At 44.2% G+C, this 24,766-nt stretch overlaps 1 protein-coding gene across 4 annotated transcripts in view; it reads left to right on the top strand.

Moving 5' to 3' along the window:
* Positions 1 to 24,766, top strand: part of ATP11A (ATPase phospholipid transporting 11A) — a 130,717-nt gene that overhangs the window by 69,193 nt on the left and 36,758 nt on the right. For all 4 annotated transcript variants that reach the window (XR_005455207.1, XM_038761810.1, XM_038761809.1 and 1 more), the window contains exons 3-11: positions 361 to 450; positions 2,440 to 2,520; positions 6,203 to 6,310; positions 11,000 to 11,128; positions 15,119 to 15,222; positions 16,801 to 16,851; positions 18,478 to 18,542; positions 20,674 to 20,755; positions 22,145 to 22,295. Coding sequence is in view for 3 of the 4 variants with exons in the window: in XM_038761810.1 (XP_038617738.1) it covers positions 361 to 450; positions 2,440 to 2,520; positions 6,203 to 6,310; positions 11,000 to 11,128; positions 15,119 to 15,222; positions 16,801 to 16,851; positions 18,478 to 18,542; positions 20,674 to 20,755; positions 22,145 to 22,295 (861 nt within the window). In the remaining variant the exon portion in view is untranslated. The remainder of the gene's footprint in view (positions 1 to 360; positions 451 to 2,439; positions 2,521 to 6,202; positions 6,311 to 10,999; positions 11,129 to 15,118; positions 15,223 to 16,800; positions 16,852 to 18,477; positions 18,543 to 20,673; positions 20,756 to 22,144; positions 22,296 to 24,766) is intronic.

The following is a 24,766-nucleotide window of genomic DNA, read 5'->3' as shown; positions in this document are numbered from 1 at the left end:
AGTCACTTTACTTCTCTTTGCCTCAGTTACCTCATCTGTAAAATGGGGTTAACCTTAATAACCGGGAGATGACTGTGAGCTCCACTTGGGACAAGGGACTGTGCCCAACCTGACTTCCTTTTGCTGCTACTTTCTGTGGATGTGAATTTCAGTTTATCAATAGATTCTTCTTCAAGATCCCAAACAGATTAAAATGTCAGCTAACTCGCCATGTTTTGAATGGTGACTAATTTCTTTTAAGTACACATATAAATGTTTACTGGACCGCTGATGCTGATAAGCCCCAGTGGTGTATGTAGCATAACGCTGAGTGTTGAAATATTAAATAATCTGTTGCGTTATGCTTTTTCTCTCATGCAGTATACATTCTGGAACTTTATTCCGAAGAATTTGTTTGAGCAGTTCAGAAGAATAGCCAATTTTTATTTTCTCATCATCTTTCTGGTCCAGGTAAGTTAGACTGTTTATTTTATTTGTACATATTTATTTATTTTATTTTGGTAATATGTTTGGTTTTGTTCTGTCTCCCCCTTCTAGACTTCCCCCCCCTTCATATTTATTGAGCACTTACTGTGTGCATATATACTGTGTGCATATATACATGTATATACATATGTATATATGTATATATGTTTGTACGTATTTATTACTCTATTTTATTTGTACATATCTATTCTATTTATTTTGTTTTGTTAATATGTTTTGTTCTCTGTCTCCCCCCTTCTAGACTGTGAGCCCACTGTTGGGTAGGGACCGTCTCTATATGTTGCCAACTTGTACTTCCCAAGCGCTTAGTACAGTGCTCTGCACACAGTAAGTGCTCAATAAATATGAATGAATGAATGAATGAATACAAAGCACTGTACTAAGTTCTTGGGAGAGTATAATATAACATCAGACCCATTCCTACCCAAAACAAGCTCACAGTCTAGAGGGGGGAGACAGGCATTAATATAAATAAATAGATAAATACTTAAATTACAGACATATACAATATATACAGATGTAGACTGTATTCCCCCTTTTAGACTGTGAGCCCACTGTTGGGTAGGGACTGTCTGTATATGTTGCCAATCTGTACTTCCCAAGCGCTTAGTACAGTGCTCTGCACATAGTAAGCGCTCAATAAATATGATTGATGATGATGATATGCAACATGTACAGATATTTATACAAATCAAATGTGTCAAAATGAAAGGGGTTTTATCTTTAGGTAATTAGGAAAGGAATTTCCTAATCCACAGTTGCAGTGTATCGGCTTGTTGGTTGTTTGAATGTTAAGCGCTTAATCCATCAATCAGTCCCTCCATCCCCATCCCCCTGAGACAGTCCCCGCCACCGTCTAGACTGCAAGCTTGTGAAGGGCAGGGAATGTGTCTGTTTATTGTTGTATGAATCTCTCCCAAGCTCTCAGTACAGTGAACTGCACACAGTAAGCGCTCAATAAATACAACTGAATGAATCAACCCATCGATTGTATGTATGTGCATCTAGCTTTATATGATGTGCATCTAGCTTTATCTCTATTCTGATGACTGGACACCTGTCTACATGTTTTGTTCTCTGTCTCCCCGTTTTAGACTGTGAGCCCATTGTTGGGTAGGGACCGTCTCTGTATGTTGCCAACTTGTACTTCCCAAGCGCTTAGTACAGTGCTCTGCACACAGTAAGCGCTCAATAAATACGATTGAATGAATGTATTAAGTATCTACTGTATGCAGAGCACTTTACTAAGCACTTGGGAGAGCACAGTACAACAAAGTTAGCCACGTTTCCATCTAGTCTAGAGGGTGACAGACATTAAAATAAATTTTGGATGAGGGCGTAAGTGCCGTGGAGCTGAGGGTGGGATGAATAAGAGACACAAATTCTCCCTTTGCTATGGAGGAAAGGGTTTGGAAATCAATAAGTCAAGAGTTACTCAACTTCATATTTTAAAACCTACCAATTTTTTTAATGGCATTTATTAAGCGCTTACTATGTGCAAAGCACTGTTCTAAACGCTGGGGAGGTTATGAGGTGATCAGGTTGTCCCACAGGGGGGCTCACAGTCGTAATCCCCATTTGACAGATGAGGGAACTGAGGCACAGAGAAGTGAAGTGACTTGCCCAAAGTCACACAGCTGACAATTGGCAGAGTTGGGATTTGAACCCGTGACCTCTGACTCCAAAGCCTGTGCTCTTTCCACTGAGCCACGCTGCTTCTCTATTGTATTGTACGCTCCCAAGTGCTTAGTACAGTCCTCTATGCATAGCAAGCACCCAATAAATACCTTTGCTTGATAATATAGTATTTGGATGCCTAGTTGCAGAATTAAAGTCCAGCTCTACCTCACAAAATGCAAAACGTACATTTCTCTTCTAGCAGAACCTTTCTACAGCAAGCCTCGAAAGATGAGTCGTTTGGAAATGAGCGTGTGTTTGTTTTCTTAATTTCAGTTGATCATCGACACCCCCACCAGCCCTGTGACAAGTGGACTTCCACTCTTCTTTGTAATCACAGTCACGGCGGTCAAACAGGTAAGAGTTTTACCTCACAAATGAGGCAGCACAGTCCTTTGTTCGCTTCCTTTGTTGGGCATGATTTTGTCGTCAGTATGTAACGCTACCTTTTCCTCCCTTTCAGTCAGTCGATCGTATTTATCGAGTGTTGTTCACACCACATTTCCCCATTCCTCAAGAAACTCCAGCGTCTTCCCATCCACCCCCGCATCAAACAGAAACTCCTCATCGCTGGCTTTAAAGCAGTCCATCACCTTGCCCATTCCTACCTCACCTTGCTTCTCCTACAAGAGAAGCAGCGTGGCTCAGTGGAAAGAGCCCGGGCTTTGGAGTCAGAGGTCATGGGTTCAAATTCCGGCTCTGCCAATTGTCAGCTGTGTGACTTTGGGCCAGTCACTTCTCTGGGCCTCAGTTCCCTCATCTGTAAAATGGGGATTAAGACTGTGAGCCCTCCGGGGGACAACCTGATTACCTTGTATCCCCCCAGCGCTTAGAACAGTGCTTTGCACATAGTCAGTGCTTAACAAATGCCATCATTATTATTATTATTATTACAACTCAGCCCACACACTCTGCTCCTCTAATGCCAAGCTTCTCACTGTACTCGATATTGTCTGTTTTGCCGACCTCTTACCAATGTCCCACCTCTGCTCTAATTCCTCAAATCCGACTGACAGTGACTCTCCCCATCTTCAGAGCCTTATTGAAGCCCATTTCCTCCAAGTGACCTTCTCCAAAGTCCTCCTTTTCTCTTCTCCCACTCTCCTTTGTCATCCCAACTTGCTCCCTTTATTCTTCCCCCCTCCCAGCCCCACATCACTTATGTACATATTTGTGATTTATTGATTCATGTTAATGTCTGTCTCCACCTCTAGACTGTCAGCTCCTTGTGGGCAGGGATGCAATTTGGGAGAGTTTAAGATAGCAGAGTTGATATTTGTAATTTATTTATCCATGTTAATGTCTGTCTCCACCTCTAGACTGTCAGCTCCTTGTGGGCAGGGATGCAATTTGGGAGAGTTTAAGATAACAGAGTTGATATTTGTAATTTATTTATCCATGTTAATGTCTTTCTCCACCTCTAGACTGTCAGCTCCTTGTGGGCAGGGATGCAATTTGGGAGAGTTTAAGATAACAGAGTTGGTAGGCACAATCCCTGCCCGCATCGATCTTACAGTTTAGAGGGGGAGGCAGACATTAATAGAAATAAAGGAATTACGGATATGGGCATAAGTGCTGTGGGGCTGAGGGAAGGGTGAGTTAAGGGAGCAAATTAGGATGATGCAGAAGGGCGTGGAACAAGAAGAAGTGAGGGCTTAGTCAGGGATGGCCTCTTGGAGGAGAGTTTAAGATAACAGAGTTGGTAGACACAATCCCTGCCCACAACAATCTTACAGTTTAGAGGGGGAGGCAGACATTAATAGAAATAAAGGAATTACGGATATGGGCATAAGTGCTGTGGGGCTGAGGGAAGGGTGAGTTAAGGGAGCAAATTAGGATGATGCAGAAGGGCGTGGAACAAGAGGAAATGAGGGCTTAGTCAGGGATGGCCTCTTGGAGGAGAGTTTAAGATAACAGAGTTGGTAGACACAATCCCTGCCCACAACGATCTTACAGTTTAGAGGGGGAGGCAGACATTAATAGAAATAAAGGAATTACGGATATGGGCATAAGTGCTGTGGGGCTGAGGGAAGGGTGAGTTAAGGGAGCAAATTAGGATGATGCAGAAGGGCGTGGAACAAGAAGAAGTGAGGGCTTAGTCAGGGATGGCCTCTTGGAGGAGATGTGCCTTCAATAATTCAGTTGTCTCTCACTCCCAAGAGATGACTGAATTACTTTGGAATGCAATTCTTGTCCAGACTAAATTTCCCTGGGCTCTGAGGCACTGTTACTTTTTATCAGGTTAAAGTAGAAAACCTCACTGGAATGCTTTGATCGGACTCTGCCATTCAGAACTAATAGCAATAGTAAGAATAACAATAATTGTGGTATTTAAATGCTTACTCTGTGCCAAGCACTGAACTCAGCGCTGGGGTAGATGCGAGATAATCAGTTTGGACACAGTCCCTGTCCCACAGGGAGCTCACAGTCTAAATAGGACAGAGAACAAATGTTGAATCGCCACTGTGCAGTCGAGGAAACTGAGGCCCAGAGAAGTTGAAGCGACTTGTCCAGGGTCACACGGCAGATAGCTGGCGGAGCTGGGATTAGAACCCAGGTCCTTCTGACTCTCAGGCCTGTGCTCTATCCACTAGGCCATGCTGCTTTTGGGTAATTGCGTTCTTTCTGTTCCTGACTCCTGGTTGCTCCCAGGAGTATCCATAATTTATTTTAATGCCTGTCACCCTCTGGACCGTAAATGTGGGCTGGAAATGTGGCCAACAACCTTGTTGTACTGTGCTCTCCCAATAATAATAATAATAATGGCATTTATTAAGCGCTTACTATGTGCAAAGCACTGTTCTAAGCGCTGGGGGATACAAGGTGATCAGGTTGTCCTCACAGTCTTAATCCCATTTTACAGATGAGGTAACTGAGGCACAGGGAAGTTAAGTTTTTAGAGTTAGTTGGCTAACCTTGCCTTGCCTTTCACACTCTGGAAATTAGGACCTGCTGCTCCGCAGGATAGGAGCCATCTGAAGGGGGAGGCACAGTTGACATGTTCTGAGTTCCTTGAAGTCACAGAGGCTCCCTGTGATTGTGTCTTCCTTTTCTGCTCCTCTTTGATTTGGGGAGAAAATGCAATAATAATAATAATAATGATGACATTTAAGCGCTTACTATGTGCCAAGCCTTATGACCAGGATTCAAGGCCAGAGAGCACCAAATTCACCCAGTTAATAATCTGGGCCCAGTGGGCCCGTGGTTAGGGTCCAGGCCTGGGAATCAGAAGGACCTGGGTTCGAGTCCTGGCCCCGCCACTTGTCTGCTGTGTGATCTTTTACCTGTATATGTGTATATATGTTTGTATGTATTTATTTCTCTATTTATTATTTATTACCCTATTTAATACTTTATTTCTCTATTTATTGATTTATTTTACTTGTACCTATTTATTCTATTTATTTATTCTGTCAATATGTTTTGTTTTGTCCTCTGTCTCCCCTTTCTAGACTGTGAGCCCACTGTTGGGTAGGGACCGGCTCTATATGTTGCCAACTTGTACTTCCCAAGCGCTTAGTCCAGTGCTCTGCACACAGTAAGCGCTCAATAAATACGATTGAATGAACGAATGAATCTCTAGTGGCCTCACACAATTTTACTTGGGATATGGGGAAAATCAAAGTTCACCAAACATTAACAAAACAGTCGGTTTTACAGGAAGTTTTGAGGTTTCTTGGCTGATATTTTTCTCTGCCAATATCTAGCACGGACCCTAATTTGGGATACGGTAGAGGTGAAGAACCGTGGAAACCCCCTTGGCCTCCCCTGCCCTAGAAATCTTTGCCAGGCCTCAGTTTGAAAAACATTCCACTCCCCGTGGACCCTTCGTTCCTACTCTTCCTTCATGAACATTTAATAAATTGTTCTTGGTAAAATCTAAATCATTTAGAGCAATGGACAGAAACTGAGCTTTTATCTGTGAATCCTGTCGTTCATTCAAGAATGATAAGAAGAACTTTCTGTGATTGAAACAGAGTTCTAGTAATGGCAGCCGGTTCCATTACCCTGATCGCGTTTCATTTCCTTCTTTTTACAGGGCTATGAAGACTGGCTTCGCCATAAAGCAGACAATGCGATGAACCAGTGTCCCGTCCATTTCATTCAGCACGGTAAACTGGTTCGCAAGCAGAGCCGAAAATTAAGGGTAAGTAACCATCGACCCCAAAAAATAAACTTTAAATGCTCTTTTCACAGGGAAAGCAGGGTTAACCAGAGAAAAACGGCACTACAACATTTTACTGGGGCATAATCAAGATAGAAAAATATAATGGTTGAACCATCCCCCAAATGCCCTAGCGAGCCCTGGAAAGTTGTTTTTAAATCAGTGGTGTTTATTGAATGCTTACTATGTGCAGAGCACTGTTCTAAGCTCTCGAGAGAGAACAATATAATAGAGTTGGTAGACACATTCCCTGCCCACAAGGAGCTTACGGTCTAAAGGAGGAGACAGACATCAATATAAATTACAGATATATTGTACCATGCGCTTGAGAGAATGTAATATAATCTTGTCACGGGAAACTGGTTCGCAAGCAGAGCCGAAAATTAAGAGTAAGTAACCATCGACACCAAAAAATAAACTTTAACTGCTCTTTTCACAGGGAAAGCAGGGTTAACCAGAGAAAAACAGCGCTACAACATTTTACTGTTTTATTTTTTATTTTTCAAGATAGAAAAATATAATGTTTGAACCATCCCCAAAATACCCTAGCAAGCCCTGGAAAGTTGTTTTTAAATCAGTGGTATTTATTGAATGCTTACTATGTGCAGAGCACTGTTCTAAGCTCTTGAGAGAACACAATATAATAGAGTTGGTAGACACATTCCCTGCCCACAAGGAGCTTACAGTCTAAAGGAGGAGACAGACATCAATGTAAATTACAGATATATTGTACCATGCGCTTGAGAGAATTTAATATAATTTTGTTGTTGGTTTTTATGGTGTTTAAGTGCTTACTGTGTGCCAAGTACTGTACTTAGTGCTGGTGTAGATATAAGCTAATCAGGTTGGCTACTATCCCTGTCCCACATTATCATCATCATCATCAATCGTATTTATTGAGCGCTTACTATGTGCAGAGCACTGTACTAAGCGCTTGGGAAGTACAAACTGGCAACATATAGAGACAGTCCCTACCCAACAGTGGGCTCACAGTCTAAAAGGGGGAGACAGAGAACAAAACCAAACATACTAACAAAATAAAATAAATAGAATAGATATGTACAAGTAAAATAAATAAATAGAGTAATAAATATGTACAAACATATATACATACTTAACATTAGGTTCAAAGTCTCAATCCCCATTTTCCAGATGAGGTGACTGAGGCACAGAGAAGTTGAATGACTTTCCCAAGGTCACGCAGCAGACGTGGCGGAACCGGGATTAGAACCCAGGTCCTTCTGATTCCCAGGCCCATGCTTTATCCACTAAGGCATGCTGCTTCTCTTATAATAATTTGCGGTATTTGTTAAGTATTTCCTATGTGCCAGGTACTGTACTAAGCGCTGGGGTGGATACAAGCAAATCGGTTTGGACACAGTCCCCAACCTAAATGGGGCTCACAGTCATAATCCTTATTTTCCAGGTGAGATAACTGAGGCAGAGAGAAGTGAAGTGACTTGCCCAAGGTCCCACAGCAGACCAGTGGCAGAGCTGGGATTGGAACCCGGGTCCTTCTGACTCCCGGGCTGCAGCCACTGGGCCACACTGCTCACTGAGCTATCGATTGTGAACGCAGCAAGTGGAGGGAAAGGGCAGAGCTGCCAAAAATAGATGGGTCATTTTGGTTTCTTTCCTCAAGTCAGATTTGAGTGTCAGGCTGCACAGGTAGTCTGACAGTACTTGGAGAACAGAAGCCAAACGTCCAGCGCTTAGAACAGTGCTTTGCACATAGTAAGCTCTTAACAAATACCATCATTATCATTGTGTGTGTGTGTGTCTGTCTCCTCTCTCTCTCTCTCTCTCTCTCTCTCTCTCTCTCTCTCTCTCTCTCTCTCTCTTTCTCTCTTTCTCTCTCCCCCCCCTCTCCCTTCTCATTTTAATTTTTTACTCTCTCTCTCTCTCTCTCTCTCTCTCTCTCTCTCTTTCTTTCTCTTTCTCTCTTTCTCTCTCCCCCCCCCCCCCCTTCTCATTTTAATTTTTTAATACTGAATGTGTCGCCTCCACTTAGGAGCAAGTCACACGGCTTCTCTACTTTGGGAAGTACCGTGAAATTGTAGATTTCTTGAGGGCAGCAGATCCTTCAGGTCATTGTTAACATTGTTAACTTAGCATTGAGAAGCAGCTGTGGCTTAGTGGCAAGATCATGGGCTTTGGAATCAGAGGTCATGGGTTCGAATCCCAGCTCTGCCACTTGTCAGCTGCGTGACTTTGGGCAAGTCACCTCACTTCTCTGGGCCTCAGTTCCCTCATCTGTAAAATGGGGACTAAGACTGTGAGCCCCATGTGGGACCACCTGATAGCCTTGTATCTTCCCCAGCGCTTAGAACAGTGCTTTGCACATAGTAAGCGCTTAACAAATACCATGATCATTATTGTTATTATTATTGTGGGCAGAGAGCATGTCTGAGAAGCAGCATGGCCTAGTGGATGAAGCACAGCCCTGGAAGTCACAAGGTTGCGGGTTCTAATCCAGGCTCTGCCACTTGTCTGCTGGGTGACCACGGGCAAGTCACTTCACTTCTCTGTGCCTCAGTTACCTCACTGGAAAATGGTGGTGGAGACTGTGAGCCCCACATGGGACAGGGAATGCGTCCAGCCCGATTTGCTTGGATCAGCCCCAGCCCTTAACAGTAAGTGCTTAACAAATACCACAATTATTACTATTGTTATTACTAACTCTATTGTACGGTACTTCCCCAAGCGCTTAGTACAGTGCTCTGCCTTCAGTAAGTGCTCAATAAATACCATTGACTGATTCATGCCTTAGATTTTCTGCAGATTGTCCAAGCATATAGTACAGTGTTCTGCAGTCAGAAGGGATTCAGGCTAGTGATGGGGAAGTGATCTCTTGTGAGTAGCAGCACAAATAATTCCCGTGAGAAGCAGTGTGGCCTAGTGGATAGAGCCCGGACCCGGGAGTCAGAAGGCCCTGGGTTCTAATCCCAGCTCCACTACTTTTCTCCAGTTCTCTGTGCCTCAGTTATCTCATCTGTGAAATGGGGATTAAGCGAGCGAGCCCCATGTGGTATAGGGACCGTGTCCAAATGGATTAGTTTGAATCTACCCCAGCACTTAGTACAGTGCCTGGCACATAGTAAGCACTTAATAAATACCATAAAATATAGTTGGAAGTATGTGTAACCTATCAGCTATCTCCCCTGGCTATTTTGATTGAGTGCTAACTGCCAAGGTCCTATAGAGTAAGATTTTTTGAGAATGGAGAACATACAAGGATATTGAGACACTATTTAGAAATCTAATGAGTTGCTTGTCTGACCATGTTATCAACCGTATTCTTTGAGGACATGGATATAAATTAACTGCAGTGACAAAAGAGCTTTGCTTTGCCAACTATTCAGTCAAAGAGAATTCTGAGATTCCCTAAGCCACTTTATTTCCCTGGGGATTTCATTATTGTTCCTTCTGTTTATTGTCCGCTGATGTCCATCATTTAAGGTTTCAACAGAGCTCCAAGTGGACTCTTAAACATTTAGCAAGTGTGATCTGAAAATACCCCTGTTCAGATTGAAGTTTCTGAAGTCGTGATTTTTATAGCCTCGTGATCACAAATATAAGACGGGTGGAAAGGTTTGCTGGGATCTAAAACACCTTTGGATCTCCCGCCCCTCCTTGGGGCTTGGAGCGAAAAGGTCAGCATGTTCGAGATATGAATCCGACCAATTTGTGCCCATTTAATCCACCCAAATCGTAAAACACAAGCAACTTTCCAGGGCAACTGGGTTTCAGTGATGAATTCCTATTGAAAAAAGATCCAGCAGTCGCTTTGGACACAAGTCAGCCACGGCATTTCAGTCAGTCAGCAAGGATTTCTTGAGGATTTCAGGGTGCGTAGTATGCAGCTAAAGCCGGGTGACGTCAAGGGTGGCCTTTCCACTGGCCTCGGATCGTCCCCCGAGAAGCGAGAGCGTAAAGCATCGTCGAGGGTGACCAGGAACACATCTACTTGCTCCATTTTAGCGAACGCTCCCAACCACTTGACACAGTGCTCTGCACACAGCAGGCACTCGGTAAACACCGTTGATGAGCGATGGATTGATTGGCGCCGATTCCAGAATGGGCAGGTGGTTTGAGGTCCAAGATGTTAGACTGTTAAGGTCACTGTGGCAGGGAATGTGGCAGTTCTATTATACTCTCCCAAGTGCTTAGTACAGTGCTCTTCACATCCTGCCTCTGTCCCGGAATACCCTCCCTCCTCATATCTGACAGACTCTCAAAGCTCTATTGAAGACACATTTCATCTGTGAGCCTACTGTTGGGTAGGGACTGTCTCTATATGTTGCCAATTTGTACAAGCGCTTAGTACAGTGCTTTGCACATAGTAAGCGCTCAATAAATACGATTGATGATTGATGATCTCTTCCAGAAGGCCTTCCCCAGCTAAGCCCTCCTTTCTTCTTCTTCCACTCCCGTCACCCTGACTTGCTCCCTTTATTCATTCCTCCCCCCAGCCCCAAAGGATTTATGTACATATCTGTAATTGATTAGTTTATATCAAGTCTGTCTTCCCCTCTAGTCTGCAAGCTCATGGGCAAGGAACGTGTCTGTTTATTGTGGCATTGTACCCTCCCAAGCACTTAGTCCAGTACTCTGCACACCTTAAGCGCTCAATAAATCTGATTGACTGACTGAAGCTCTTTCTCCCGGCAGGTGGGCGACATTGTGATGGTAAAAGAAGATGAAACCTTCCCCTGTGACTTAATATTCCTGTCCAGTAGCCGAGGAGATGGGACCTGCTACGTGACCACAGCCAGTTTGGATGGCGAGTCAAGTCATAAAGTAATATTCCCCCTCCTTGTTGGAAAATTGAGCTCGTTGTCTATTTTTTTTTAACCCAGTAGCCATGATGGTGTTTATACAACCGCAGAAATTGTTTGTTTGAGAGACTAGTATCGTCGCAGGCCGTGATAACCGTGATTTGATTGCACGATTTTCTCAGAATGCTTCTCCCGCATAGCTGAAGGAGGTTAGCACAACAGAAAGTATTTCCTAATTAGAATTAGCTGCAGATGAATTGGGGCCATTTGAGGATCGCGTGACCCAAGCTATGAACAAATACTGATCTGCAATGGAATGAATAGATAAGTGAATGAGGGTCATTTGGAAAGTATGCCTTTCTTCCTAGTTTCAAGGAATCCTGAATATTTAAGTAAATGGTACAGGTATCAATGGTTTGTTTGTTTTTTGTTTTTTTCTTCTGTAGGCTCCAGGCGGGTAGGTTTTGGAAACGCTTTCCATTTAACAAGAATCCAGATTTTCACATAGAAATATATTCTGAACTTCTCTAAATGCCTGAAGATTTAGTCGGTGTTCTTACACAAATTGTTGATGATAGGCAGGAAAGTATAAAGGAATGAACAGAAACTGTGCTACCTTCTCTACCAGTGCTGTTGTATTATACTCTCCCAAACAGTGCAGTTCTCTGCACAGTAAGTGCTCTATAAATATCACTGATTGATTGATTACCTGTTTTCAGGGATTTAGGCAGACAAGACCATGATAATAATAATAATAATGGTATTTAAGTGCTTTCTGTGTGACAGGCAAGTCACTTAACTTCTCTGTGCCTCAGTTACCTCATCTGTAAAATCAGGATTAAGACTGTGAGCCCCATGTAGGACAACCTGATCACCTTGTAACCTCCCCAGTGCTTAGAACAGTGCTTTGCACATAGTAAGCGCTTAATAAATGCTATTATTCTTATTATTATTATTATTACTAAGCACTGGGGTGGGTACATGCAAATTGAATCGGACATAGTCCCTGTCCCATGTGGGGCTCACGGTCTAAACCCCCATTTTACAGATGAGGGAACTGAGGCACAGAAAAGTGACATAATAATAATAATAGTATTAAGCGCTTTCTGTGTGCCAGGCACTGTACTAAGCAAATTGAGTCACATGCAGTCCCTGCCCCACGTGGGGCTCACAGTCTCAAACCCCATTTTACAGATGAGGTCACTGAGGCACAGAGAAGTGAAGTGACTTAATAATAATTATGGTATTTGTTAAGCACTAACTAAGGTGTTTGTTATGTGCTTTCTATGTGCCAGGAACTGTTCTAAGCACTGGGGGAGATAACAAGGTAATTGGATTGGACGTAGTCTCTGTCCCACTTGGGGCACACAGTCTTAACTCCCATTTTACGGATGCCAAGCACTGTTCTAAGTGCTGGGGTGGATGAGTAGTAGTGACAGGAATTATTTGAAAAGGGGGTTAGTTTATGGCAGCTCCTTTAGGACATAGTTTCCCAACTTGTACTGGCCATTAGCCACCATTTGATTTCAGAAAGTATTGTGACCCACATTATTGTCAACAAACCCTACACTGCAAGGAAGGTGGTACTGAAGAGTTTGAAAATACAGGGGAACATTCTATGCCTGCTGGGAAAAAGTGGTGTATGCTATTTTATATATATATATATATATATATTTTTTTTTTTATTGGTATCAAGTGCTTATTATGTGCCAGGCACTATTCTGATACAGGCTAATCAGGTTGGACGCAGTCCCTTTCCCACATCGGGCTCACAGTCTTCCTCCCCATTTTACAGATGAGGTAACTGAGGCACAGAGAAGTACAGTGACTTGCTCAAAGTCACACAGCATTTATTCATTCAATCATATTTATTGAGCAGACAGTAGAAGCGGAGCTGAGATTAGAAACCAGGTCCTTCCGACTCCCATACCCGTGCTCCATCCACTGAGCCACGAAGTATGTCAGTGTTGGCCCAAATGATAACAATGGGGTGTTTAAGTGCTGACTATGTGCCAAACACTGTACTAAGCACTGGGGAAGATACAAAATAATCAGATCCCCCATGGGGCTCACAGTCTAAATAGGAGAGAGTTCCACTGGGCAGCATAGTGAGGGCTGGGAAAGCATTGTAATTTATTCTCAGAACCACTTTTTTCCTCTACAGGAACATAACGTGGATTAATATAAATGGAAATTACACATGGGCGCCTGGACTTGGATTGAATATTAATATTTCTTGAATTATTTATGGCACCCTCCCCAGCACTGAAACGTTAGCTCAGATAGAAGGTTGATTAACATCATCTAACATCTTGTCTGAACCTAAAAATAGCCCCTGCGTCCTAAGCCTGAGGTTACTAGAGTGTGGAGCCATTTCACTTCACAGTTGAATCGGAGTTGTGCGCACACTGTGCTGACCTGTGTGGACACATGACGTTTAGGGATCATTAGGTCTTGGGAGGGAATGAACCCACCACTGAGAAAAACAGGTGACTAAAGTATCTGTGAGGATAATAATAGTAATAATGATGGTATTTGTTAAGCGCTTACTGTGTGCCAAGCCCTGCTCTAAGTGCCGGGATAGTTACAAGGTCATCAGGGTGTCCCACCTGGGGCTCACAGTCTTAATCCCCATTTTGCAGATGAGGTGACTGAGGCACAGAGAAGTTAAGTGACTTGCCCAAACTACACAGCCGACAAGTGGAGGAGCCTCGACCTCTGACTCCCAAGCCCGGGCTCTTTCCAATCAGTCAATCAATCGTATTTATTGAGCGCTTACTGTGTGCAGAGCACTGTACTAAGCGCTTGGGAAGTACACGTTGGCAACATGTAGAGCCAGTCCCTACCCAGCAGTGGGCTCACAGTCTAGAAGGGGGAGACAGAGAACAAAACCAAACATATTAACAAAATAAAATAAATAGAATAGATATGTACAAGTAAAATAAATAAATAAATAGAGTAATAAATATGTACATACATATATACATATAAAATCTCTTTAGATATTTTTTTCCCCTGTATTACCACTCTTGCAGTCAAGTTCTTCATTCTAACCCAACTCTCTTGCTGAAATTCAGGTTTGTTTTCCCTTGTTTGGTCCTTTGTGGTTCTGGAGCACACTGACCCTCCTCAAAAAATAAACTAAGCCACTCTCCTTCTCTAAAACTCCATGACATCCTCTTTTATCTGTGACCTTTTGGGCATTGATATTCATCCCATCCTAAATAATAATATTGGCATTTATTAAGCTCTTAATATGTGTCAAACACTGTTAAAAGTGCTGGGGTAGATATAGTTTAATCAGGTTGGATACAGTCTCTGGTCCCACATGGGATTCACGCTCTAAGTAGTTGGGAGAATGGGTATTGAATCCCCATTTTACAGGTAAGGAAATGGAGGTACAGAGAAGTTAAGGGACTTGCCCAAGGTCACACAGCAAGCAATTGGCAGAGCTTCCACCCCACGGAACGTTTGTACGTATCTGTAAATTCTGTATTATCTGTCAGTGGTATTTATCGAGCGCTTACTATGTGCAGAGCACTGTTCTAAGCGTTTGGGAAAGTACAAGAGAAAGGAGCAGACACGCTCTCTGCCCATAATGTGCTTAAGTATAATTATTAATTTATATTCATATCTGTATCCCCTTCTGGACTGTAAGCTCATTGTGGGCAGGGAATGTATCTGCTAACCCTGTTGTATTGTGCTCTCTGAAGTGCTGTGCACACAGTAAGCACCTAATAAATGCCATCATCATCATCAATCATATTTATTGAGCGCTTACTGTGTGCAGAGCACTGTACTAAGCGCTTGGGAAGTACAAGTTGGCAACATATAGAGACAGTCCCTACCCAACAGCGGGCTCACAGTCTAAAATACCATTGATGGATTGGTTTCATATTGCTGATAAAACCATTGACCTCCCTCACACACTGGTCCCGGCTAATTGATCAGTCAGTCGATCAATTATTTTGACCTTTGTCAGTGTGACTTTTCCTACCTTCTCAATCGACAGACCCATCATGCGGTTCAGGATACAAAGGGGTTTCACACGGAGGAGGAGATCGACACCCTCCATGCAACTATTGAATGTGAACAGCCACAGCCAGACCTGTACAAGTAAGCAGTCCGAATCGTGGCACTCACGGGATTTATTTATTTATTTATTTATTTTTTAAATGGCATTTATCAAGCGCTTACTATGTGCAAAGCACTGTTCTAAGCACTGGGGAGTTTACAAGGTGATCAGGTTGTCCCACGGGGGGCTCACAGTCTTAATCCCCATTTTACAGATGAGGTGACCGAGGCCCAGAGAAGTTAAGTGACTTGCCCAAAGTCACACAGCTGACAAGTGGCGGAGCCGGGATTTGAACCCATAACCTCTGACTCCAAAGCCCGTGCTCTTTCCACTGAGCCACGCTGCACTTCCTGTGTGCAGAGCAGTGTACTAAGCACCGGGAAAAAATACCCAGGTGGAAATCAGACCAGTCCCTGTTCTTTGAGGGGCTCACACTTAAAAGCAGAGGTTTTTGCTTGTGTTTTAATGATGATAATAATAATGGTATTTGTCAAGAGCTTACTATGTGCCAGGCACTGTAGTAAGTGCTGGGGTGGATACAAGCAAATGGGTTGGACACAGTCCCTGTTCCGCATCGGGCTCACAGTCTTGATCCCCATTTTACAGATGAGGTGAGGCACAGAGAAGTTAAGTGGCTTGCCCAAGGTCACACAGCAGACAAGTGGCGGATCTGGGATTAGAACCCATGTCCTCTGACGCCCAAGCTCTTTCTACTAAGCCACGCTGCTTCTGATGATAATGATGGTATTTGTTAAGCACTTACTATTGGCCAAGCGCTGTTCTAATCACTGGGGTAAATACAAGGTAATCAGGTTGTCCCACGTGGGGCTCACAGTCTTCATCCCCATTTTCCAGATAAGATAACTGAGGCCCAGAGAAGTTAAGTGACTTGCCCAAAGTCACCCAGCTGACAAGCGGTGGCGGTGGGATTAGAACCCATGACCGTCGACTCCCAAGCCCGGGCTCTTTCCACTGAGCCGTGCTGCTTCTATTTAAGATTTCTTTTCTCTTCAGGTTAATAGTAGTAATAATATTTATGAAGTTCTTATTGTGTGCAGAGCACTGTATTAAGAGCTGGGGAAGGATACACAGGTTGATCTTGATTTTTTTTTTCAGCATGCCTAAACATGTCTATAGGGAGGTTGAGTTTTTGGCCTTAATATTAGAACTCAAGCCAGAATGTGAGCTCTTTAGGCCTTTAGTGACCAGGAAAAGTCCAAAAAAAAAATAAATAAAGGAAACGTAATAACTTAATTGGGAAAGAGAAACTGAAAAACTAAACTTCCCACACTAAGGTAAATATTACATAATAATAACAATTATGGTATTTAAGTGCTTACTAGATGCCAGGCATGGTTCTAAGCGCTGGGTAAGCCCAAGGTAAGCACTGTAGCACCAAGACTGATTTGGTTTAAATTCACTGATTAAACAAAACGATTTTACAAGGAAGGTGGAAAAATAGGAAAGAGGGTTGAAATTTTGCAATTCAGATATAGTGAACGGTTTTTTGAAGAATTCTGAACTTGTCAATTCCAAGTTCCTCTAGCAGAAAAATTGAGACGTTGTAAAATAGACCATTAGTATGATGATAGTTCAATAACTTCTCTTTTTTGTTTCAGATTTGTGGGACGAATAAATATTTACCGTGATCGAAATGACCCCATTGTAAGGTACATAAAATCATTGTCTATGATTTTAGGGTGTTTGATTTATGGTATGGTATTTATTTTATTTTAAAAATTATTTTAATGGTTTTTGAACTGAGGAGTGTTCGTGATGAAAAAACCCACCTGGTTATTTCCTGTCATATTAACATCTGTTTCCCCCCTAAACTGTGAGCTCGTTGTGGGCAGGAAACATCCACTAATTCTGCTGTATTGTGCTCTCCCAAGTGCTACGCATATAGTAAGCGCTCAATAAATCCGATGGGTTGATTGATTGTGTAGGAAACTTGGCTTTTCTGCAGGGTGCTCAATTTTGACTCAGCTGTTATCCCGGCGATGATAATTTACCCCTCACTACTACCTCACCTATGCAGTTAGCCCCACTCCCTTCGCATTTCTTTCAACTCTTGTATCCAGTCTACTCTAAATCCCATCGTTTTTTTTTCCTCCACGACATTCCCAGAGTCCACCTCTTCCTCTCCAACTAAAGAAGCACTTCTTGTTTGAGGTACTGGTCACATCCTGGCTTGACTACTATTTCAGCCTCCCCCATGGATCTTCCTGCCTTCCGATCTCTCCCCTTTCCAGGCCTTACTTCACTCTGCTGCCCAGATCATTGTTTTTAAACATCTCCGTGGACGCCTCTCCCCACTCCTCGGAAACCTTCCGTGGTTACCCATTCCCCTCTGCAGCAAACTAAAACCCCCTGGCTTCAAGGCATTTCTTCAAATCGCTCCTTCTTACCTGTTGATGCTCTCTGCTGTATCCTAGCTCACACTCTACCTTTTTCTCAAGCTGTTCTATACACTGCCTTGTTCTCATCTTTCCCGCCTCCCAGCCGTTGGCCATGCCCTTTCTTCTTTCGGGAATTCCCTCCTCTTTTAAATCTGCCAAACCACAGTCCTCTCCATCTCCAGAGCCTTTCTGAAATGTCAGCGCCGATTAATTTTCTTTCCCCTAGGTTCATTCAATCGTATTTATTGAGTGCTTACTGTGTGCAGAGCACTGTACTAAGTACTTAACACATCCCTCAAACGCCACCCGAGCCAGCTGTATACACGTTCACTCACACCTTTCTGTAGTGGATCTGTGCATACGTACTCATATACCCTACTATTTAAACACAGCTGTTTTCCTTTCTCACTGTTTATCTGTAAATTATTTCACTTTTATTTTTATCTGTAACTTATTTGGGGTCGGTCTCCCCCACTAGACTCCTTAAGGGCAGGTACTGAATCTTCCAACTATTGTCCTCTCCCAAGCAACTTAGTACAGTGCTCAATACATATTATTGATTGAGTGATATTCTGAGGTGTTGAAACAAATACATACCACTTCTTGAAGATTTTTTTGCAACATTTAAAAGCCATACTGGAGATGTGAAAAGGGATTGTTAATTAGTATATCTTTAATCCCACAAATCTGAAATGCAAAATCATATAATTTGACATAAACTTTAACAGGCTTTAATTCTCGAATTGTCAGAAAATCCCCCTGTAAAATCATGCGGATTGTCCCGCTAGAAGGAATTCCTGATTAAAGGAGTAATTTTATCACCGTCTATTTTCCTTTGTTCCTACACTTTAGCTCTCGGAACACTTAACACATATTGACTAATCCTTATCTTTTTAGGCCATTAGGATCGGAAAACCTGCTGCTTAGGGGAGCTTCTCTAAAGAACACGGAGAAGATCTTTGGTAAATATTTTAATGAATTATTAATAAAACCTTCCAGAATTATAATAGACTATGAAGCTAAGTTGTAATCTCTAGTAGCATGGTAAGAGCAATCTTTTACTTTGCTTGAGCTGTGGATTTCCTACCATGATAATTATGCTTCATTAAGAAAATTAGTAGCCATATATGATCATCATAGAGTAATGGGAGTCGAGCTGCCCGCTTACCCACTTCCTCTCCTCATGCACTCCTCCCTCATCCACTCTGCTCTTCTCATCTGTTCCTCCCCTGCCTACTCTCCTCTCCTCACGTGCTCCTCCCTCGTCAACTCCCGTCTCCTCCCCTGTGGCTTCCTTGCCTACTGTCGTCTCCCTTCTCCTTCTCCTCCAGTGAGGAGAAGGGAAGGCCACTCCCTTCTCCTCACAGGCTGCTTCCCTGTCCACTCCCCCTCCTCACCCGCTGCCCCTTTGTCCACTCCCCTCTCCTCACACTCTGCTCCCTTGTCCACTTCCTGCTCACGTGCTGCTTCCCTGTCCACTCTCCTCTCCCCCCACTCTCCTCAGCCACAGCTCCCTCGTCCACTCCCCCTCCTCACCCGCGACCTTCCTGCCTACTCTCCTCTTCTCACCTGCTTCCCCCTTGTCCACTCCCGTCTCCTCACACACCGCTTCCTTGTCCACTTCCTTCTCCTCACCCATTGCTCCCCCTCCCAATCTCCTCTCCTCACGCGCTCCTCCCTCATCAACTCCCCTCTCCTCCCGCGTGGCTTCCTTGCCTACTGTCCTCTCTCTTCTCCTTCTCCTCACGGGAGGAGAAGGGAAGGCCACTCCCTTCTCCTCATGGGCTGCTACCCTGTCCACTCTCCTTTCCTCAGCCGCAGCTCCCTCGTTCACTCCCATCTTCTCACCTGCTGCCCCCGTGTCCACTCCCCTCTCCTCACACTCTGCTCCCTTGTCCACTTCCTCTTCACGTGCTGCTTCCCTGTCCACTCTCCTCAGCCACAGCTCCTTTGTCCACTCCCCTCTCCTCACCCACTGCTCCCCTGCCCACTCTCCTCTCCTCATCCTCTGCTCCCTCGTCCACTCCCCTCTCCTCACCCACTTCTCCCCTGCCCACTCTCCTCTCCTCATCCTCTGCTCCCTCGTCCACTCCCCTCTGCTCACCCGCGACCTTCCTGCCTACTCTCCTCTTCTCACCTGCTTCCCCCTTGTCCTCTCCCGTCTCCTCACACACTGCTCCCTTGTCCACTCCCTTCTCGTCACGTGCTGCTTCCCTGTCCACTCTCCTCTCCTCAGTCGCAGCTCCCTCTTCCACTCCCCTCTCTTCATCCCCTACTACCTTGTCCACCCTCCTCTGCTCCCGTGTCCACTCTCCTCAGTACCCTGGGCTGCATTTGACTTGGGGGACTGGTGGAGCTGACAAGCAGGGGTGGGAGGTCAGGAAGAGTATGGGCTTTTGCTGTTTTAATACTGTCTGAGCACCCAAATGATAACAGAGCACCCTGCATCTTCCAGAGGCAAAGATATGGCTCAAAAACAGGACCATTCTGTTCCTGATGACAGAACACCCCAGGCATGTTTTTTAAAATGGTATTTGTTAAGCACTGACTATGTGCCAGGCACTGTACTAAGCTCTGGGGTAGATCCAAGCTAATCAGGTGGGACACAGTCCATGCCCCACATGGGGCTCACAGTCTTAATCCCCATTTTACAGATGAGGGAACTGAGGCCCAGAGAAGTGTCTTGACCAAAGTCACACAGCAGACAAGTGGCAAAGCCGGGATTAGAACGCAGGCCATCTGATTCCTAGGCCCATGCTCTTCCCACTAAGCCCCACTCTTTCCCTCTCTCTCCATTCCTCTTTGGGAAGCTTTTACTTTTCAGTGCCATTTCCAGCTAGCTCCGCTTCCCCACAACCTTCTTAAGCTGACCCCGTCAGTATCCGTTTCCTCCTCTCTCCGATTTCTAACTCTTCCAAGGCTTTTAGACTTGTCTGACCTCGTGACACCTTGCTTACTCATCTAAGAAGCTGTGGCCTTATCCAGTCTAGTAGTCTTTTCTTTTGATTTTTTAATCACGAATTTTCCGGGTGCACTCTCCCCCCTCTGAGTTTCCATTTCAGTAATTCTCAACCCTTGTTCTTTTTCTTTCAGGTGTGGCAATATACACGGGCATGGAAACCAAGATGGCATTAAATTACCAGTCTAAATCCCAGAAACGATCTGCTGTGGAAAAGTAAAGTTCTTTTTTCTTTTTCCGTTTTCTGCTCTTGGAAAATAAGTAGGGGAATCAGAGGCATTTTTGAGTGCGTCAGATATACCATATTTCATCTTGTAACCTCATGGGAGATGCTTATACTAAAATATCATCACATCTTTCATCTTATATATTCAGTGCTTTTAATTAGATTGATTGCCTGGTTGAGTGGGTTGGCTTTATGTGTTTTGATTAGAAATAAACTATTGATTTCCCCATTTGCATTGGAGAGCCAACTATTATAAAAATAAGGATAAAACTTGTAAAACGGGGATTAAGATTGTGAGCTCCGTGTGGGAAAGGAACTGTCCCCAACCTGATTTACTGGTATTCACCCCAGCGCTTAGTATAGTGCCTGGCACATAGTAAGCGCTCAAGAAATACCACAGTTATTATTTCCGTAGGACTGTTGAAATGCCAGTTCATATCCTCTTTATCCTTTGGCTTCTCATTAATTATTATTATCAATTATTATTGTGGGCAAAAGAGAGAGAGAGAGCATCTGTGTACAATAATAATTATAATGAAAAATGAACAGCAATTTCTACATTACTATGAGAAATCAACCGAGAAGCAGTGCAGCCTAATGGATAGAGCCCGGGCCTCAGTGTCAGAAGGACCTGCGTTCTAATCCCTACTCCACCACTTGTCTGCTGTGTGACCTTGGGCAAGTCACTGCACCTCTCTGGGCCTTAGTTATCTCATCTAAAAAATGGAGATTAAGACTGTGATCCCCATGTGACATATGGACTGCATCCAATCTGATTATCCTGTGCCTGCATCAGCACTTAGTACAGTGCCTGATACCTAGTAAGCGCTTAACAAATTCCCGGAAAAGGAAAAAAAAGATGATTCCATTGGCTGTCCCAGGAAAATGATCAGAAGGCTCACAAGGAGTCAGAACTATGATTATAAGCTACTTGTGGACAAGGAATGTGTCTGCCAACTCTGACGCATCATACTCTCCCAAGCAGTTAGTACAGTGCTCTGCCCAAAGTAAGCGCTCAAAAAATACCATTGATTGATGGATTTAATAATAATTATGATACTTGTTAAGCGCTTATTATGTGTCAAGCATCGTTTTAAGAACTGAGGTAGGAACAAGCAAATCGGGTAGGGCACAGTTCCTGTCCCACATGAGGCTCACGCACTTATCCCCGTTCAACAGATGAGATAACCGAGGCACCGGGAAGTGAAGTGACTTGCCAAGGTCAGTTGGCGTACGTGTGGCAGGGCTGGGATTAGAACCCAGGTCCTTCTGACGCCCGGGCTCTCTCCACTAAGCCAGGCTGCTGCTCCAATCTCTCCCTAAGACGCTAACTTTTTTTTGTTTTCTGCCTTTTGTTGTTCTCTGTCTTTTTGTTTTAGGTCGATGAATGCCTTTCTGGTGGTGTACCTTTGCATTCTGATCAGCAAGGCGCTCATCAATACCGTACTAAAGTACGTGTGGCAGAGCGATCCTTTTCGAGATGAGCCTTGGTATAATCAGAAAACCGAATCCGAAAGGCAGAGGAACTTGGTATGGGAAATCATTTTATTAGTAGTAGTATTTTTAACATTATGACATGTCTCCCAACTCCTTCGTATTGTACTCTTCCACGTGCTTAGTACAGTGCTCTGCACACAGTAAGCACTCAGTAAATACCACTGATAAATGAGGTCTCGTAGCTGCTGTTTTGAAGCAGACATTCAAGCTTGGACTCACTCATTAGCCACTAGTAAGGGCGGAAATGGGCCCCAGTTGAATAAATTTACATCGGCTGCATTTGTGACAGTCAGCTTAGCGTTCAGCTGCAAGTACTTGCTCGTTTTGGTCAGAGAATGCCTGTTTATTGGTGTATCACACTCTCCCAAGCGCTTAGAAAAGTGCTCTGCACACTCAGTACTCAATAAATATGATTGAACGAAGTCCTTTTGGCTGGTGCCAGCAACAGTCAGGGGAGAGAGCAGGAGAAAGAGTCTGAACAGTCAGTAACATTTATGGAGTGTCATTTTTGGGCAGAACACTGTACTGAAGTTCGAGGAGAAGCAGCAGGGCTTAGTGGAAGAGCAAAGTCCTGAAATTAAGGAGACCAGAACTCCACTCCCAGCGACACTACTTGCCTGCCGTGTGGCAAGGCATTTAACGCCTCTGCGATCCAGTTTCCTAGCTGTAAAAATAAGGATGAGGTGCTCTTTCCCCCTCCCCCTTAGTCCGGGAGCCCCATTTGGGAGAGCGATTGTATCTGAGCTACTTATATTGTACCTACCCCAGAGTTTAGTAACAGTAATAATAATGATGGTATTTGTTAAGCGCTTACTATGTGCCAGGCACTGTTCTAAGCGCCGGGTTAGATACAAGCTAATCAGGTTGGACACAGTCCCTGTCCCTCATAGGGTTCACCGTCTTCATCCCCGTTTTACAGATGAGGTCACTGAGGCAGAGAAAAACTCCTCTCCCTCGGCTTCAAGGCTGTCCATCACCTCGCCCCCTCCTACCTCGCCTCCCTTCTCTCCTTCTCCAGCCCAGCCCGCACCCTCCGCTCCTCTGCCGCTAATCTGCTCACCGTGCCTCGTTCTCGCCTGTCCCGCCGTCGACCCCCGGCCCACGTCATCCCCCTGGCCTAAAATGCCCTCCCTCCGCACATCCGCCAAGCTAGCTCTCTTCCTCCCTTCAAAGCCCTACTGAGAGCTCACCTCCTCCAGGAGGCCTTCCCCTCCTTCCTCTCCCCCTCCTTCCCCTCCCCACAGCACCTGTATATATGTATATATGTTTGTACGTATTTATTACTCTATTTTATTTGTACATATTTATTCTATTTTATTTTGTTAATATGTTTTCTTTTGCTGTCTGTCTCCCCCTTCTAGACTGTGAGCCCGCTGTTGGGTAGGGATCGTCTCTATACGTTGCCAACTTGGACTTCCCAAGCGCTTAGTCCAGTGCTCTGCACACAGTAAGCGCTCAATAAATCCGATTGAATGAAAGAATGAATGAATTTACCCGAGGTCCCACAGCAGATAAAAAGAGGAGGTGAGGTTAGAACCAATGCCCTCTTGATTCCCAGGCCCATCCACTACACCGGGCTGCTGCTCGGTTGGTTTTAAGGAGATCTGGGTTGTGGAGAAGAGAGGTTGGAGACAAGGCTGAGGTAGTAATCTAATCAGGAAATGGCAAGAGCATGGATCGCCCCGAATAGTGGCTATTTCTGTGAAAAGTAAGGGGTGGATCTGAAAAACACCGGAGGAAGGGATGGCAGGATTTAATGGTAGACTGAAGGCAAAGGTTAAAGTCCCATCCCAACACTCTTTGTGGCGATTTCCTCTTCCTTAGGGCTTGCATTCTTTTAGCGAAGCAGCGTGGCTCAGTGGAAAGAGCCCGGGTTTTGGAGTCAGAGGTCATGGGTTTAAATCCCGGCTCCAGCAATTGTCAGCTGTGTGACTTTGGGCAGGTCACTTCACTTCTCTGGGTCTCAGTTCCCTCATCTGTAAAATGGGGATGAAGACTGTGAGCCCCCCGTGGGACAACCTCATCACCTTGTAACCTCCCCAGCACTTTGCACATAGTAAGCACTTAATAAATGCCATCATTATTATTATTAGTAAGAGCAAATGTTCTTAAATAGCTAAAAAAAAAGAGGTGGCATTATTTAGGGAAAAATCTATATAATTTCTAGGTTTCTGTGCATTATCTAGCATTATCCAGGACTGAGAGTCAGAACCTTTTGCCTCAGTTGAATGAAATACCTTCTGCCCTTTTAGACCGCAAGTCCATTTTGGGAGCAGGCAGTGGAAAACCACTTCCCTATTTTTTTTACCAAGAAAAATCTATGGATATACTACTAGAAAAATTGCAGATGGAGGCAGGGCGTTCTGGGAGAGATGTGTCTGTGGCGCACTAGGGGTCGGAGATGACGGCATAAAACAAGACTGATGCTCAAGTGGTGTGTAGAGCATGTTTGTCACGAAGCCAAAACCCCTGAGCGGTACAATAGAGAAGCAGCGTGGCTTATG

This window comes from Tachyglossus aculeatus, chromosome 20 (genome assembly GCF_015852505.1).
Source record: "Tachyglossus aculeatus isolate mTacAcu1 chromosome 20, mTacAcu1.pri, whole genome shotgun sequence".
In the NCBI taxonomy this organism is placed as follows: domain Eukaryota; kingdom Metazoa; phylum Chordata; class Mammalia; order Monotremata; family Tachyglossidae; genus Tachyglossus; species Tachyglossus aculeatus.
The sequence above is the reverse complement of the archived record's forward strand: the minus strand, read 5'-3'. Positions and strand labels throughout refer to the sequence as shown.